This window comes from Ananas comosus, linkage group 6, assembly GCF_001540865.1.
Source record: "Ananas comosus cultivar F153 linkage group 6, ASM154086v1, whole genome shotgun sequence".
Taxonomy (NCBI): domain Eukaryota; kingdom Viridiplantae; phylum Streptophyta; class Magnoliopsida; order Poales; family Bromeliaceae; genus Ananas; species Ananas comosus.
Genome location: NC_033626.1, coordinates 3,825,589 through 3,841,613, shown reverse-complemented (window position 1 = coordinate 3,841,613; position 16,025 = coordinate 3,825,589). Strand labels below are relative to the sequence as shown.

Sequence of the window (16,025 nt, the reverse complement as noted above, 5' to 3'; positions counted from 1 at the left end):
ATGACCGTTCATTTTTTCGACTCTTCGATAAACTTGATAATGATTTTCAAAAATTACAAAATTCGGTTTTTAAATATTTCTTATAGTGTAGATCAATTTCAATGGTGCCGATTATCAATTTGGAGTGTCGATGATTCAAAACGACTTGATAGGACAATGGTCCCAATCCTATTAATAGGATAGTAGCTGGACTCTATATATATATATATATATATATATATATATATATATATATATATATATATATATATATATATATATATATATATATATGATAGGGTCGGAAGAGAGAGATGGGTATATCGCGAATCGGCGACCGTTCCTGACAAAGCGAAAACGTAGATTTAATGGTCCTGCGGTGCCATTAGTCCTAGCTTAGTTCGTTTTCAAATTCGGCGAGCCATTTGCACAAGAATGCGTGAAATATGAGATGGCACCAAATGTGAAAATTCGTATTTTTGAAAAAATCCTGACATTTCATGTATGGATTTGCGTGAGACCGCGGGTACAGGCGTCTTGAGGTTTGCAAATGAACCTATTATATGGACTCTAGGGTTTCTCTAACCCTATTGCCATCATTTCTCCCCTCAAGCCCTAGCTGCCACAGTACCCTTCCCTCTCTGAGCTCTAGCGATCTTCTCTGGCTACCGGAGCCCCATACAAGCCACCCCCAAGCCCTCTCCCCACCTTTCTCTGTCCCTCACTTCCAAACAAGCCCATAACCCCTCCCCCTTGGCCGCGCCGCCTCGGGATCATACTGCCAGTGTCTTAAGGCTCAGGCAACCATGCCCCGACGAGTGCCGCCATCGCTCTGTGCCGCCGTGGCCGCCAAGTCCATCTTGAACACAACTTCTTGAAGTTTGGGCCGCGCTATGCGGCTGCCGCCGCCATCGTGCCCCGCCGTCACGGAGGGCCCTGGTGGAACTATACCACCGTCCGGTGCCGCCCCGTCGACCCTCAACTTCCCCCATTGACGAGTGTTATAACCCTAGCCCGAGCTCCGTTGTTTTGGTCGTGATTTTTATAGCGCCGCCACTGTCGATCACCCCGCATCGGCTGCACTCCCCTCCGGTCGGTGCGCGCACTCCTTGGCCACTAGCAGCCGAGCCTTGCTCCCTTTTCTCCAATCTAGCCCGATCTAGGGCTTTTTGGGGCCGACTTCACTAATCCGGCCAGCAGGGTGATCGGTGACCATCCAGAGTGCGAGCAATGCCCTTCTAAGGGCCTGAGGACACCGTGCTCACCTTCTTTGCTATTGAAGGAGCCCCGATTGGCGGATCCAGCATTGTCACTCCCGATGACCTTTGAAGCCACAATTCACGTAGCCCCGACACACTCCGCAACCTTTGTTCATGCTTCGGACAGCAAGCACGATCTTCGGCACATCAAGACCTATCAGCGAGCACTGCCGATTGGTTTCGAAACCTCACAATATTCAATAAAATGTCAAAATCTCTATTTTTATATATATAAAATGCAAACAGATTTATTATTAGGGACTTAGAAACAATTAAGGTGTTATGGACTGCCTCGGTCATTGTGAGGTCACTATTTGTTGATTGCCCATGGCTCGGTGGCCCTTGCAAGGTTAAATTGGGATTTTGTTGCGTTTTTTGACAAAATTGCCGCAAGAACACGTTTTCAGTTCGGATTTTTGTGTAAATGCCCTGTGCTTCATCGCCAAGCAAGTTAGCTGGTTGCCCTCGCTGTCACGAACATTCGGAGACAGCGGGTGAGCGCCGGTGGGTTTCAAAGCCAAAATTGGCATTTTCGAGAACCTGGTACTGTGTTAATATCACTAAAAGAAATTATTGGCACGAGATCATGTGTTTGTTGCTCAGGCACCCAAATTAGGGCATTTCGGGTCAGCGGGTGATTGACGGTGTGAATCGAAACATTCCGAGACACTTCGCGGGTCGAAAGCATTCCGATGAGTTTTCGAAAATTCCTGGCGAATTACAGGAATCAGTAAAAGGAAACCGATCTTCTGGTAGCTAAGGGTTTGTGAGTTCGATGTCTGTAAGTGATCTTGTTATGACCCAGACTCGCCGCAACACCCTATGAAGACAATGCTCTGAGGAGAGGAAGGCGGAAGGGATGATGGCTAATCGAGATTGCAATTCAGGGAATTCGGGAAGAAAAATAAAGGGGAAAGACTGAGGGAAGAAGAGGGCTCGGAGTAGAGTGAGTAGAGAAGAGAGAAGAAGAAGGTTGGAGAAGAAGATGCACTATTCCATTCATGTCCATTACAATCTACCCGCTCTACTATTTATAGCCTACTATCTGGGGGACTAAAGTGCAATTACATATACGTAAGGCAGTAAAAGAAACTAAATACCACACAAGTCGGTTGGGCCGCCATTCTCGTATGGGCCAACTCGTTGGGCCACATTGGAAGGCTTTGTGTAAAGCAACCTGTGGTCCACTTATTGCCGAAGCGAGTAGCAACACCAACAACCCGACCCGTTGTTGCCTCTATCCCTTACTCCGATCTTTCTCCCCCAAATCTACTGTCGCTCGCCCTTGACTTAGACTCCCCTGCTTCTAGTAGCTACTCTCCTCACCTCTCCATTGTTACAATCCCTTCCTCCTATGAAGAGATCCTTGTCCTCAAGGATCAAAGCCGGGAAATTGCTCCTTGAGAGACCAATAATCTTCCCAAGTTGCCAGATTTGCAGGAAGGTTGCTCCACGACACCAAAACCTGAGCTACGACCTTGTTACCGCGCCGTACCATGCACCGATCCAAAATCGACTCAGGTGCCGTAGGGGTTTGCTCCTCATGCACGGGAGGTGCTACGGTCATGGACGGCTGTCCTTCGGGCGGGCTTCATTTGAGTAGGGAGACATGGAAAACGGGGTGCACCTTGGAGCCTTCTGGGAGTCGCAATCTGTAAGCCACCGCGCCGATCCTTTCCAAGATCTCGTAGGGCCCAAAGTATCTTGAGGAACGTTTTAGATTCCATCGCTCTGCCACTGTATTTTGGCGATAAGGTTGAAGTTTTAAGAATACAAAGTCGTCGACTTTGTACTCCTTGTCCATCCTTCGGCGGTCGACGAACTGTTTCATCCTGTTTTGGGCCTTCAGTAGGTTCTCCCTAAGCACGCCCCCATTCCTGTAGGTCTTCTGTAGAGTTCAGCCCTAAGTTAGCAACAAGGTAGTTGGCGGTGTTCTGCCGTAAAGGGCCTGGTACGGAGTGGTTCCCGGAGATGTGTGGAAGTTGGTGTTATACCACCATTTGGCATGCGCTAGCCACCGATGCCATTTTTGCGAGTGCTGGAAGCACAAACAGCGCAAGTAGTTTTCCACACATCTGTTGAGTCGCTCCGTTTGTCCGTCCGTTTGGGGATGGTAGGCCGAGCTCATGAGTAACTTTGTTCCCAGCATCTTGAATAACTCCTTCCACAATTCACTTGTAAAGATTCTATCTCTATCTGAGATGATTTTCTCAGGTAGTCCATGTAACTTGTAGACGGTGTCGAAGAAGGCTCGGGCTACTGTTGCAACTGTGTAGGGATGTGTCAGGGAAATAAAGTGCCCATATTTGGAGAACCGATCTATCACCACCATTATCGAATTTTTTCCTTCGGACCGAGGGAGCCCTTCTATGAAATCCATACCAATTTCCTGCCAGATGCTATAGGGAACTGGTAAAGGTTGTAGTAGGCCGGCATAAGAGTGATTGTCCGCCTTATTCTGAATGCAAATCGTGCAATTTTTCACCATTTCTTCTACCTCTCGCTTGAGCCCTGGCCAGTAGAAGACTTTCTTAACTCTTTTGTAAGTAGCTTGCTGTCCAGAATGGCCTCTTAAGGCCGAATTGTGCATCTGATCAAGTAGCTTCCGCCGAAGATCCCCTTCCTTCCCAATGTACAATTTTCCCTTGTAGCGTAGTAGTCCCTGATCATAGGCATAAGCTGATGACCTTGTTGGCTGTAGGGTTAGCTGAGCTATGAGCTTCTGGCATTCCTCATCTCCTTGGTAACTAGTTAGTACGTCCGTGATCCACTCGGGAACAGCCACTGAGATGGCTCGACTACTCCTTTCTTCATGCCCCCTGCGGGAGAGAGCATCCGAAGCCTTGTTCTCCTTTTCCTTCTTGTACTGTATCTTATAATCTAACCCCAGCAATTTCAACATCCCCTTTTGTTAAATGGCTGTGGTTATTCTCTGTTCCAGCAAATGCTTCAAGCTCTCGTGATCCGTCTTGATGATGAACCTTTTCGGACTCAAGAAATGTCTCAACTTGGATACCGCCATCAATATTGCCAGAAACTCTTTTTCATAAGTGGACAATCCTAAATTCTTCCTGCTTATAGCCTGACTTAGGGAGGCTATGGGTCGGCCTTCTTGTGTCAATACTGCTCCTATCCCTTGATCACATGCATCAACCTCTACTAGGGATGCAAATGGATCCGGGTTGGTGGAGCTCCCGCCCCGATCCGCCGCGAATGAGGCAGTAAACGGGAGGAAATAAACTGATTCGGGGCAGGAAACAGGGCAATTTTTATGATCCGAGGCGGATTCGGGGCAGGAAACGGGAAAATTTTTTATCCGGCCATCATCCGCCCCAAAAATCATTTATATATTTTTTTAAATACCCATGAAAAATAATATATTTACAAAAAACCCAACTATCTTTAGCAGCTTAGCTTTTATTTTGCAAAACCCTAATAAAAAGTCTCACAACCCTAGAACCCCTCCACCAGGACCACCCCAACTCCTTCTCCCCCAACACGACCGGTCGCCGCCCATTTTTCTCCCCTCTACCAGTCACCACCCATTTTCTCCCCTCGCCTCCGCCGCCCCCTTTCCCTCGCCTGCGCCGGCCGCCGCCCTTTCCCTCGCCGCTGCCGGCTACCGCGCTTTTCCTCGCCTCCATCTCCTTTTTTGCCTCCGTCTACAAGTACCATACCCTCAACGGCTTCAACACGCGTATTTTGGCAGGGCGGATTCGGGGCGCCGGCGTGAGGCGGGTTATGAGGCGGAGCGGATTATGGGATAACTATTTTCAACCCGTCACGGATTCGGGGCGGGAGGCGGGGCGGGGCTCCCGCCCCCAGATCCGCCCCGTTTGCATCCCTAACCTTTACTACAAAGGTTTTTGTGTAATCTAGCAAAGTGCAGGGGCTTCCGTCATCAATTTTTTTAACCTCTCAAAGGCCTCTTGTGCTACCGGATTCCACTTAAATCCTGTCTTCTTCAATAGTTCCGTCAAAGGTTTGCAAATAGTTCCATACCCTTTAATAAATCTCCGATAGTATCCTGTCAGCCCCAAAAATCCCCTTAACCCCTTAACTAAATCCGGCGCCGGCCATTGTAACATGGCCTCTATCTTGCTCGGGTCGGTGGCGATCCCTTGGCAGGTGATAATATGCCCTAGATACTCGATTTGCTCGTCCAAAGAAACACTTCGACCTTTTGGCAAAAAACTGATTTTTTTCTTAAGATACCAAGCACCTCGTCCAAGTGCTTCATATGGTCTTCGATCGTGCAACTATAGATCAATATGTCATCAAAAAAAATGAGAACAAATTTTCGAAGTAAAGGTGCGAATACCTCGTTCATTGTTGCTTGAAATGTCGTCGGCGCGTTTGTGAGCCCGAACGGCATGACTCAGAATTCGTAATGGCCCACATGGGTTTTGAAGGTCGTCTTCGGAATATCCTCTGGGTTCATCCGGATCTGGTGGTAGCCTAATCGGAGGTCTATCTTTAAAAAATACTTGGATCCCCCCAATTCATCTAGTAGCTCCTCAATGATCGGTATCGGGTATTTATCCTTGACGGTAATCTTGTTAAGCTGCCGGTAGTCTACACAAAATTGTTAGCTTCCATCTTTTTTCTTAACTAGCAAAACCGGAGACACATAGGGACTATTACTCGGCTGGATCACCGAGGTGACGAGCATCTCTCGAATTAGTCTCTTCATTTCGTTCTTCTGTTCATAAGTATATCTATATGATCGAACATTAACCAGTTGCGCTCCTGCTTACAAAGGAATTCGATGGTCTTGGGGCCTAGCTGGCGGAAGTCCCTGCGGCTCCTTGAATACATCCTCGAACTCCTGTAGGACTGCTTGTATTTGCGGGGGAATGTTCATCTGTTCGGCTTCTTCTACCCTTAACAACTGAGCGAGAGCGCAGCAACTACCTTCAAAGTACTCTTGCCTCCACTGTCTGGCAGTGAGGCTCTTGATTGTTGCCTTCTCAGCCATCCCTCTTAACTCCACTTTCTTCCCCTCTTCCGTGATGGTAACTGTGTGATGTTCGTAGTCGAATATAACCGGCCCATGAACTCTTAACCAGTCGATTCCCAGTATCATGCTAGATCCTTCTAATCTTATCACACGCAGGTCCAAGGTATACCCCTCCCCTTGCATTCTCCAGAAGAATCCCGGACATTTTAATTTGCTGAGCACATTTTGTCCGTTTGCCACTGTTACAGATAAGGGTGAGGTCGAGGCAACAGTCGCCTTAATCTCCTTGGCAGTGTTTATGTCTATGAAGCTGTGGGTACTACCCGTACCCACAAGGATAACTAGGGCTTTCCCTTTTGCTTCCCCTGGAATTTTGATGGTCTCCTGTGGGTTCTCAGCACTCAAGGCGTGCACCGACAGCCCAATTTCTTCTCCTTCTATGTCATCTTGCTTTTCTGCCTCCCCTTCCTCCATTAGACTTTCCTCGTCATAAATCTCCGCAACTTCGCTCATAGCATTCATAGAGTGCACTGTCTGTTGCTTACACTAGTGCCCGAATGAGTATTTTTCGCCAGATTTCAAGCACAACCCCGCGGCTCTTCTCTGCTCGATCAGTTGTCTACTTGGCTGGAACCTCTCAGTGGCTATCTTGTTGGCATAGTTCCTGGTGTTGTCAGGTAACCTTGCCGGCGCTGCCAAACTGTTGCCCTTGTAGCCACTACCAAGTAGGGTACTACCTTGACTTTTAAACCACACTCTACTCTTTTTCATTACCGTGGCTATGTTTTGCTCCTGCAACCTTGCAAGCTCGAAGGCTTGGGTGAGAGAGCTTGGGTGCATCATTTTAACAGCAGTCCTAATCTCCTCCTTTAACCCACTTAAGAAACTGGACAAGAAATACTCCTGCGCGAAGTGTGAGTTGGTATCTAGTAGCTGCGACCTCAGATCTTCGATTTGTTCCTGATACTCTTCTACTGTTCCATGCTGCGTGAGCTTATTAAATTCTTCAACGACATCCCCACTGGAATCAAATCTTTTGCATATGTCCTGTGCAAACATCTCCCAATTCACTACTCCTTTCTCCGCCAGGTAGCCATGAAACCAAATGTCCACTCTGGGATCCATGTGCATAGTTGCTAACTCTAGTTTTTTATGCTCTTTAACTCCATAATTCTCATAACATTTTTCGCATCGCCTAACCTAACTCCTAGGGTTTTCCCTATTAAACATTGAAAATTCTAACCGTGGTAGGGGCAATGCATTGTTGTTCCTACTGTGCACTTGATATGAATTTGCATCTTCTTTTGATAACGGAACAGGGGGTGTGGGTAAAATACCTCGCTCTTTTTGTGTTATAGTTCCCATCGCGCCCTTAGAAAAAGAGGCATGTTGCTAGTTGACCATGAGCTCCATGAGTTGCTCTATCTTCTTCACTGTGTTGGCTGAATCTCGGCGTAGCGCTTCGAAGTGGGAGTATTCTTCAGCTTGTATCATATCAACTTTATGGCTCAACTCCTCGAACTTCTTGCTAGTCCCATTGGTCAGCTCCTGCAACTGCTGCTCCAAGGAATGAACGTGTTCATCGAGCACCTTGAGTCTCGTGCCATCGGCCATGATCTGATTGGTTTTGCTAACAAATTTGAAACGATTTTCACGACTGGACCCAATGTTGGCTCTCTGAGAGGGAATGCAGAATTGCCTTGATCTGCTCCGATTCCTTCCCAATGATGTTCCTCCTGGCTCCTTAATACTCAATTCCCTTGAATTTCCGTGGCGGTCAATCTTTGTAATCTAGATTCCACCCTGGGATGGAATCCCGATTGCAGACCAAATTTTCCTGGGTTGGCTCTACAGATCCTTCGATCTGGATCCAACGTGGAATTTCTGCCTACAGTGTTCGGGGATCGAACGGCTCTGATACCATATTGTTATGACCCGGACTCGCCGCAACCCCCTATGAAGACAATGCTCTGAGGAGAGGAAGGCGGAAGGGATGATGGCTAATCGAGATTGCAATTCAGGGAATTCGGGAAGAAAAATAAAGGGGAAAGACTGAGGGAAGAAGAGGGCTCGGAGTAGAGTGAGTAGAGAAGAGAGAAGAAGAAGGTTGGAGAAGAAGATGCACTATTCCGTTCAGGTCCATTACAGTCTACCCCCTCTACTACTTATAGCATACTATCTGGGGGACTAAAGTGCAATTACATATACGTAAGGCAGTAAAAGAAACTAAATACTACACAAGCCGGTTGGGCCGCCATTCTCGTATAGGCCAGCTCGTTGGGCCACATTGGAAGGTGTTGTGTAAAGCAACCTGTGGTCCACTTATTGCCGAAGCGGGTAGCAAAACCTAACCCGACCCGTTATTGCCTCAACCCCTTACTCCGACCTTTCTCCCCCAAATCTACTGTCGCTCTCCATTGACTTAGACTCCCCTGCTTCTAGTAGCTACTCCCCTCACCTCTCCATTGTTACAGATCTAGGGTTACATCTTGACTCGATGGAGCTTTCATAGGTCTGGTCGACGATCCAGTACACCTTAGGAGCTAGGTACATCTTCCTTGTCAAGTGGGTACTCATTCCGAAGTCGATATTGTGGTGCTCGCTCGGTGATATTCTTCCATTTCTCCTTTTACCTATTTATATACCAACGTTGGATGATAAGTACTTCACCACTTGACTTCGCTGTCTATTGCTCTACTTTATCTTTCATCCATGTTCATTGTGATTCGGTGGTAAAGCGGTACTATGTGATGACTATGCATGACTTATCATGGATTAGACCTAAGTGGTCGGCTTATTGTGATATCTATGAGATTGGGTGACCTTGTTGGTCGGCATATTCCATGTGGATTCGATGTCGGCTAATTGCCGACGAATGGCTATTGATCATATTGCATCGATCGCCACAACTCATATGCATTTTACATACACCAACAATTTGGCCACGGCATCAGTGTTCTTTTTCGAAAAAGTGATTGTATTTCCGACTCGTGAACCCTAAGCGGTCTATTGCTAAGGTCACATGCCAGGTAGGGTAGGCGTGGCATTTGCCTAAGGTCTTTAGACCAACATGGCAAATGTATTGGGTATTCTTAGACTATTCGTCCGGTTGACGCGTGTTTTTACTTTCTACAGTAGCAGCAGTTGCATCCTTGTACTTCTTTTCAATTCACACTTGCTACTGTACATTTCATATCATGCTATTATATATCTCTCGGTTGCCAGTGAGTACACTTGCCCCCATCGACTTGCGGTACCCACTAGAAGACCTCTTGTTGGTTTCTCACCCCCCACCTCCCAATTTCAGGTGATCTCAACGGTGAGGATCGGGACAATGCGTGGGACGCGATTAGCAAGTAAGCTTTAGAGGTCCCGTGCAGTCATCAGTGATTCTGGTTATTCTAATCTTCGCCCTTTTATATTTATTCATTAATAAAGTAGACTGTTGTGGTTCAGTTAGGTGATCTTTTGGTTGATGTGAATGTTTATTTTTGAGAATAAATGAACGGTGGATTTTTGTTTACTATCTGTGGTAGTGGTGATGTACGGTCGTGGTTTTATGATGAACACGATTTTCTACCCTCGTGATAGTCGGATTTCAAAAGAATGAGTTTTCGTATAGGAAACGGTTTTCAAAATGATTTTTCCGGATTTATCGCTATACTAGATTTTTAAAATAAAGTTCCGAGTGAAAAACGCTTTTAAATGATGGAGTTGTTTGGCGTATTTTGCATCTGCATCATCCTTCGTCTAAAAAGTGCTTAGAGCATGCATCATCTTAAGAATGATTAGCTGATCGAACGCATGAGCATCTGTGTTGTATTTGCTGATTTGCGTGAGTGATGTTGTGTGCTATGGATGGTGTAATAGGTGCTGCGTCGTGCAAATACATGGAAAACTCTGTCCAAGTGGACAGGAATTCCTGTGTTTGTGGCGGATCTATTCCGTCCCGTTGGCAAGATAATGTTTCAAAAAAAAAGGGCATTTTCCACTAACTCTGTTTTCAAATCGGCCCTATTTCTGAAAAGGCTCTACTAAGAGGCCCTAGGGCGTGAATATGACTATTCCAATTCTCCAATTATTTGATCATTTTGAAAAGTTCGAAGACCTAGCAAATATTGGAATGACACCCAAAGGCACCGGCAAAATCTGCAATACTACTAAAACTGTTCATTTAGGCAAATTTCAAAACCAAAATTGCAACTGAGTTTTTGAGCCATGGTACTAACAGCATTGACAGCCCAACATTCAAAAGTACACAACAGTTAATGTCACTAGAGCATTACTAGGCATTGAATTGTAGCATACGAGAATACTAAACATAGAACCATGTTACTAAAAATGCATATACTACTAAACTAAAGAAGTAGAATTCAAAGTACAATCTAAATCAGAATGGTGATTTTAAATTAAAAGACTATTACTAACTAAAAAAGGTTTCACAAAGCTCTGGCATGTTATTATCAACAACAATCCCAAACTGTATAACTAACAAAAGAAAACTAACAAGAATTTACCCAATAACAGAAAATCTACCTATGCTACGAATTGGCTTAGCTTATGAAAGCTATAAGGCATCCTCATTCTAATACAGGGAAAAAAAAACAAGTACGTATTTACTAACAAATTCCAATAATAGTTTTATTGCAAAAAAAAAGCTTACTTTTTAAAATGAAAAACAAAATTTAATCCGACGATAAACCAAAAACAAGAGTAAGTACTTTTCAAAAATAACTACACAAACTTGTGGGTGGGAGCCTGGCCAATTGGCCTAGTTACTAGTTTTCAAGGACTCACATGGATGATTCCAAGATGTGGTATAAAGATTATGTTGCGTTCTTGCATATAAACCACAAATTTGTAGTAAGAAAATGGATTTAAATAGTTTGGATAGTCTTAAAGAGAGAAAGATCACAAAAGTAAATTTTTAGAATTAATGTGTAATGTACCGAACTTTGGAAAAATTTACAAAGTGCGGATTAAGTCATGCTATACAAGACTAAAATGAGTTTTGAGAAACTTAGGCTGAGTTTGGATCGAATCGAAATCAATTCAAATCGAAACAAAATCCCAAAAAGAAGTGAAGTTTGAGTTTTAGACTTTCCGGACGGCTGAAACAGGGTACTGGGTGCCCGGAATGGTTTCGGAAGGCATTTGAGGGCCTCCAGACCCTCTTTTGGATGCTTAACTCGAGTGCTCGGGGGCGCAAGGAATTAAATATTTGAATTTATTATCTTTATCTACTAATGCGTCCTTCGGACCGAGTGAGTGTAGATCATCATTTTCGGCAATTGCACCCACTAAGAACTTATTTAAAGTTTTCACCCCATTGTTGTTTACTACCGGTGGTGCGGGACCGTGACAAGGGCATAGCGACATAGCTAGATCACTGGGAGTTGGTCTAGAGAGTACTTCTTTTGTATGGACATGAAAAATTATAATAATTTGGAAAAAAATAAATGTTATAAACTTTAAAAAGGCTAATTGTAATGGTTTTAAATTTAGAAGTATTACACTCTGATGCTATATGTACCCATATCATATATGCGTTTGTACAGGTTGATGTATGTTACCGCTTCGTGCAACAGGGAGAACCTAACCCGTTCGGCGAGTCTATTGCACGTGCCCGAGCAAGCCCAATTGGCGGACTCGGGGCATGACAGAATGTTCATAATTTGAGAAGAGAAAGATCACAAAATAAATTTTCAAAATGAATGTTTATTACATGGGAAGTGGTAAAATTGCAGAATTATTGTGAAGAACTTAACTAATTTTGTATCCACACACATAATTGAAAAGGAAGAGCAATGAAGAAAAAGAAAACAAGCAAAATGCATCACGAATTGCTTAGGGAAAGATCTTTCATAGCTGCTAATAACTGGACTAAGTGCAAGCTTGTTGGATATATAATCAACAAGCTATCAGGCCCCAAGAATAATTTATTCAAGGTAACAACCTATCATGCTCAATATATCAGGATTCATAGTTTTCATAGAAAGTACAGAGCCAAACCTGAACTTTCTTAGGGCCTCAGTAGCATAATCTAGTTGTGCTTTTCCAACAGACATCCAAGATACCTCAGCTGCCAAACTGAAGCTTCCAATTTCTCTCCATACCCTCCCATTTACTCTATAAGGATCAAACCATTTAACCTGATCCGTTATGCCGTCATTGTTATTTGGCTCAAGTGAAAGGCTGTGTAACATTGAGGGCATAACGGACCAATCTGAGAAAGATTGCAATGAACAACCAGATAGGTGCCCAACTAGCAGAGATGAAGAACACTCAGAAGAAGACGCCTTTGGAGATATCTTCGATGATTCAGATAAACAGAGGTAAATGTTTCTCATGCATCGCACCATTTCTTCTGAGAGATGATTTGGGTTTTTCCATAGGTTCGTTTGCATATTGTTCAATATTATTTCTGTTTCATCAGGTTGTAGCATTGATCCATCCATTTTTTTCCCTTCTTCTCTCACCATGAAAGACGATCCTAATACCTGAAACAAAAAGTATTACAGACTAAATCTGAACAAAAAATGACCATTTCTAAGAAATTGAATTAGATATGAAAAAAAAACCTCCTCCTCCTCCTCCTCCTCCTCCTCTTCCTTGTTGCCCAATAGGATGTCTCCAGAATCTAATTGTTGATCTTCATATTCAGATAACAAATCTTGCTGCCTTAAGGGAGTTATCCGAGATGCTCCAGACTTTAAATTTCTCAACGATGATATGCTCTGAACGAGATATCAAGAAACATTGGCAAAATTAGTAATAAAAAATAATTTACACTTGTAGAAAAAGAAAATATACACGAAAAGAATGAAAAATGCATCTGCTACCTCTTCCCATGTGCTACCAGAAGTTGACGATCGTAAACATCTAAGATGTGTTTCGGCAAGTAGTCTTTCATTCCTCTCATGAGAAAGTCGCGAATGCAACGCAGCCAACTCTTCCTCAAGTTTTGAAACTGTGCTCTCCAATGAAGCGATGTTAGCTAGAAGCTCCTGAGCCTAGAAAGATTCCAATAACCAGATAATTTGTGAGCAGTCTTGAAAAAAATTTCAAGTGTTTAGAAGGTAAACGAAAAGAAATGATAATACATATTACCTTATCAGGAATCTTTGTTGGAGAGTTCAATAAAGGGACAGTATTATGTGCTACAGCATTTGCCAAAGCCATATGCAAATCAATCTCTTCTTGGAGCTGCCTCTGCAACTTGTTCACCTACGGAGTTACATTAGTATGGAAGATATATAATGAGACAAACTTATTGACGGAAGTTAAAAAGATAAAAGTCTGATCATAAAAGCTTATGCGATGGACTAGAAGTTATCAAAAGATAATTTATTAGGACATCTAAAAAAGGACCTAAATACTTTGAATTCAACAGTTATTTATCAAATGTCTTATCAGGTAATTCATTAAAAGCTGTGACTTTCTCCAATGGATTACGGTACCAAGAAGCAGCCAAAAAATACAAAAAAATTAGGCAAATTGAGTGGGCTATCAAGAGAGAAGCACATTTACTTCCTGTTCGAGCTGAGATCTATAGCACAGCATCTTCTGGCTACAGTTTCCTCCATTTCTTCCGCTGCCATTGCTCTTGTCATCCTATTAGAAATCAAATTATGATATTACCGTATCAAGAAAGAAACAACGAGAGAGAAAAAAATGGTAACAGGTGTCAATAATTGAAGTCACATTTAGAAAAGGTCATTCAGCAAGCTGCAGTAAGTACTTAAACAAGAAATTCCAAGTAATAAACGGAAAACATTCACGGGAGAAGAGCAGAAGCTACGAAGGAAACAGCAGAAACAAAGAAAATTAGGCACATTGTACTAGCAACCAAATTTGACGTGCGTAAAGACAAAGAAAGAAAGAAAGAAAGAAAGAAAGGGAGAGAAAGGACGGCCAGTCACCTCAACACCGGAACAGCTGGCGGATGCGTCACCAGACGACGAGACTGGCGGCGGGTGGGAACGCCGGGATGCGGCTGCTGATCTCCGCCGGCCGACCTTGCGCATCGCCCTCTGGACAGAGCTTCCCCTGTTTGGATAGTAGCGAGGGCAAAAGTGCAGAGAGAACGAAACGCCGAGAGAGGAGGAAAAAAAAAAAAAAGAGCCGGTAAAAGTAGAAGCAGATGACGACGACGGACGGATCCGAGAAGAGGGGAAAGTAAAACCAAGAAAAGAAATGTGAGCGTCGGGTAGTGCTTCGCTGTCAGCGTGTAAAAATGTTAGAGAGGGGGGTCTTAACAGATTCACAGGCAGGATAACGCCATGGGAAGCGAACATTTCGTGAGCCAAAGCCTCCGCTTTCAGGCACAGCATTCCTCAGCCGTTGGGTTGGGCCCCCTCTCCTCTTCCCTCTTCTAGCTTCTCGTCTCTTCCTCCACCTAAGCACTCCTCCTAATCAACAAAGTGGTGGTGGTGCTATCCCACATACCATACCAACAACAGCTGTGGGAATTTCGTAATAAACAAATGCCCAAACCCCCTTCCTCTCCCTTCCGGAGTATATTGGGTTCTTCCGTGGAACAAGTCTAACCCTCACAGGAGAAAGAATAGAAGGGGTTGTGATTCACATTGGTGGATTTGCATGAAGTAAATATATGACGATAAGATAGACCACCACGGCCAATTTGGCGGTAGGATGGCATTTAGGAATTAGGATGGCTTTTCTCTTCCCCTCTCTCTCTCTCTCTGCCTCTCTTCTCTCCTTTATCGTGATTTCGTGTTTCCGGGATCTCCGCACTGATGAGCCGAGAGAGGAAGACAGAGAAGGCCCTTTATGCCCAGCCCAGCTGCATTTTCTTTTCTTTTCTTCTTTTTTTTCTTTCTAGGTAAATTGCATGCATGGTCCACTGTAGAGATGTCAATGGGTATGGATACCCGAAAAATTACCCGAACGGGCCGGATATACCCGAGCTAAATGGGTATGGATTCGGATATGGGTATGGATATGGATACGGGTATGGATTTTGCATAAACCCGACCCAAACCCGAACCTGAACCCGAACCCGAATAAATTATATATATATATATATATANTATATATACTATTATACTATCAATAGTACCAAACCCTTGGTACTATTGAGTTTTTGGCCGTTGGATAAAAAGATGTGCGGTTAGGATGATAGTGGTCCCCGGTTAAATTAATAGTGGTCCCCTGGGGTTGAGTGGGTGGTTGGTTTAATAGTATAATCTAACGAGTGGAAATAATCAAAGGATAAATCTAACGGTAGAAAACTCAATAGTACCAAAGGCTGGTATTATCAATAGTATAATAGTCGTACTACTATTGAGTTTTCGGCCGTTGGATGAAAGGATGTGCGGTTAGGATGATAGTGGTCCCCGGTTAAATTGATAGTGGTCCCCTGGGGTTGAGTGGGTGGTTGGTTTAATAGTATAATCTAACGAGTGGAAATAATCAAAGGATAAATCTAACGGTAGAAAACTCAATAGTATCAAAGGCTTGGTACTATCAATAGTATAGTAATCGAACTCTATACATGCGTGCTATGTATGCTATATACATACATGCATCACACTTTGGCTTCATTTGAGATTACGTATGGTGAAAAAATACGATAAAAAAGTGTTCTATTTATTTTCGTATGTAATTTTGNTTAGATCCTAATCCAACGGCAAACCACAAAACCCTAATAGCCTAGGTTCCTTACTTTGCAAGTTCGCCCCATCCCCATCCGCCATTTCATTTTCGCCCTAACTCCCTTTGCCCCTATCCGCCATTTCGCCGCGACGCCGCCCCTTCGATCTGCCGTCCGCAGTCTCCCCCGCCCCGCCGCCTATCCCAATCCG

The 16,025-nt window shown here is 44.0% G+C and overlaps 1 protein-coding gene across 8 annotated transcripts in view; it reads right to left on the bottom strand.

The window, feature by feature from the left end:
• The window catches only part of LOC109711691, a 44,950-nt gene extending 29,950 nt beyond the window's left edge, over positions 1-15,000 (bottom strand). For 2 of the 8 annotated variants that reach the window (XM_020234847.1, XM_020234850.1), the window contains exons 1-7: positions 14,458-14,998; positions 14,121-14,247; positions 13,723-13,812; positions 13,309-13,425; positions 13,041-13,211; positions 12,780-12,935; positions 12,211-12,698 (exon numbers count right to left, since the gene is read on the bottom strand). In XM_020234847.1, the coding sequence (XP_020090436.1) occupies positions 12,211-12,698; positions 12,780-12,935; positions 13,041-13,211; positions 13,309-13,425; positions 13,723-13,812; positions 14,121-14,247; positions 14,458-14,531 (1,223 nt within the window). In that variant the 5' untranslated portion in view covers positions 14,532-14,998. Of the gene's footprint in view, positions 1-12,210; positions 12,699-12,779; positions 12,936-13,040; positions 13,212-13,308; positions 13,426-13,722; positions 13,813-13,902; positions 13,987-14,120; positions 14,248-14,457 lie in introns of those variants that run through there. The other 6 variants (XM_020234854.1, XM_020234855.1, XM_020234848.1 and 3 more) reach the window with 6 other exon arrangements.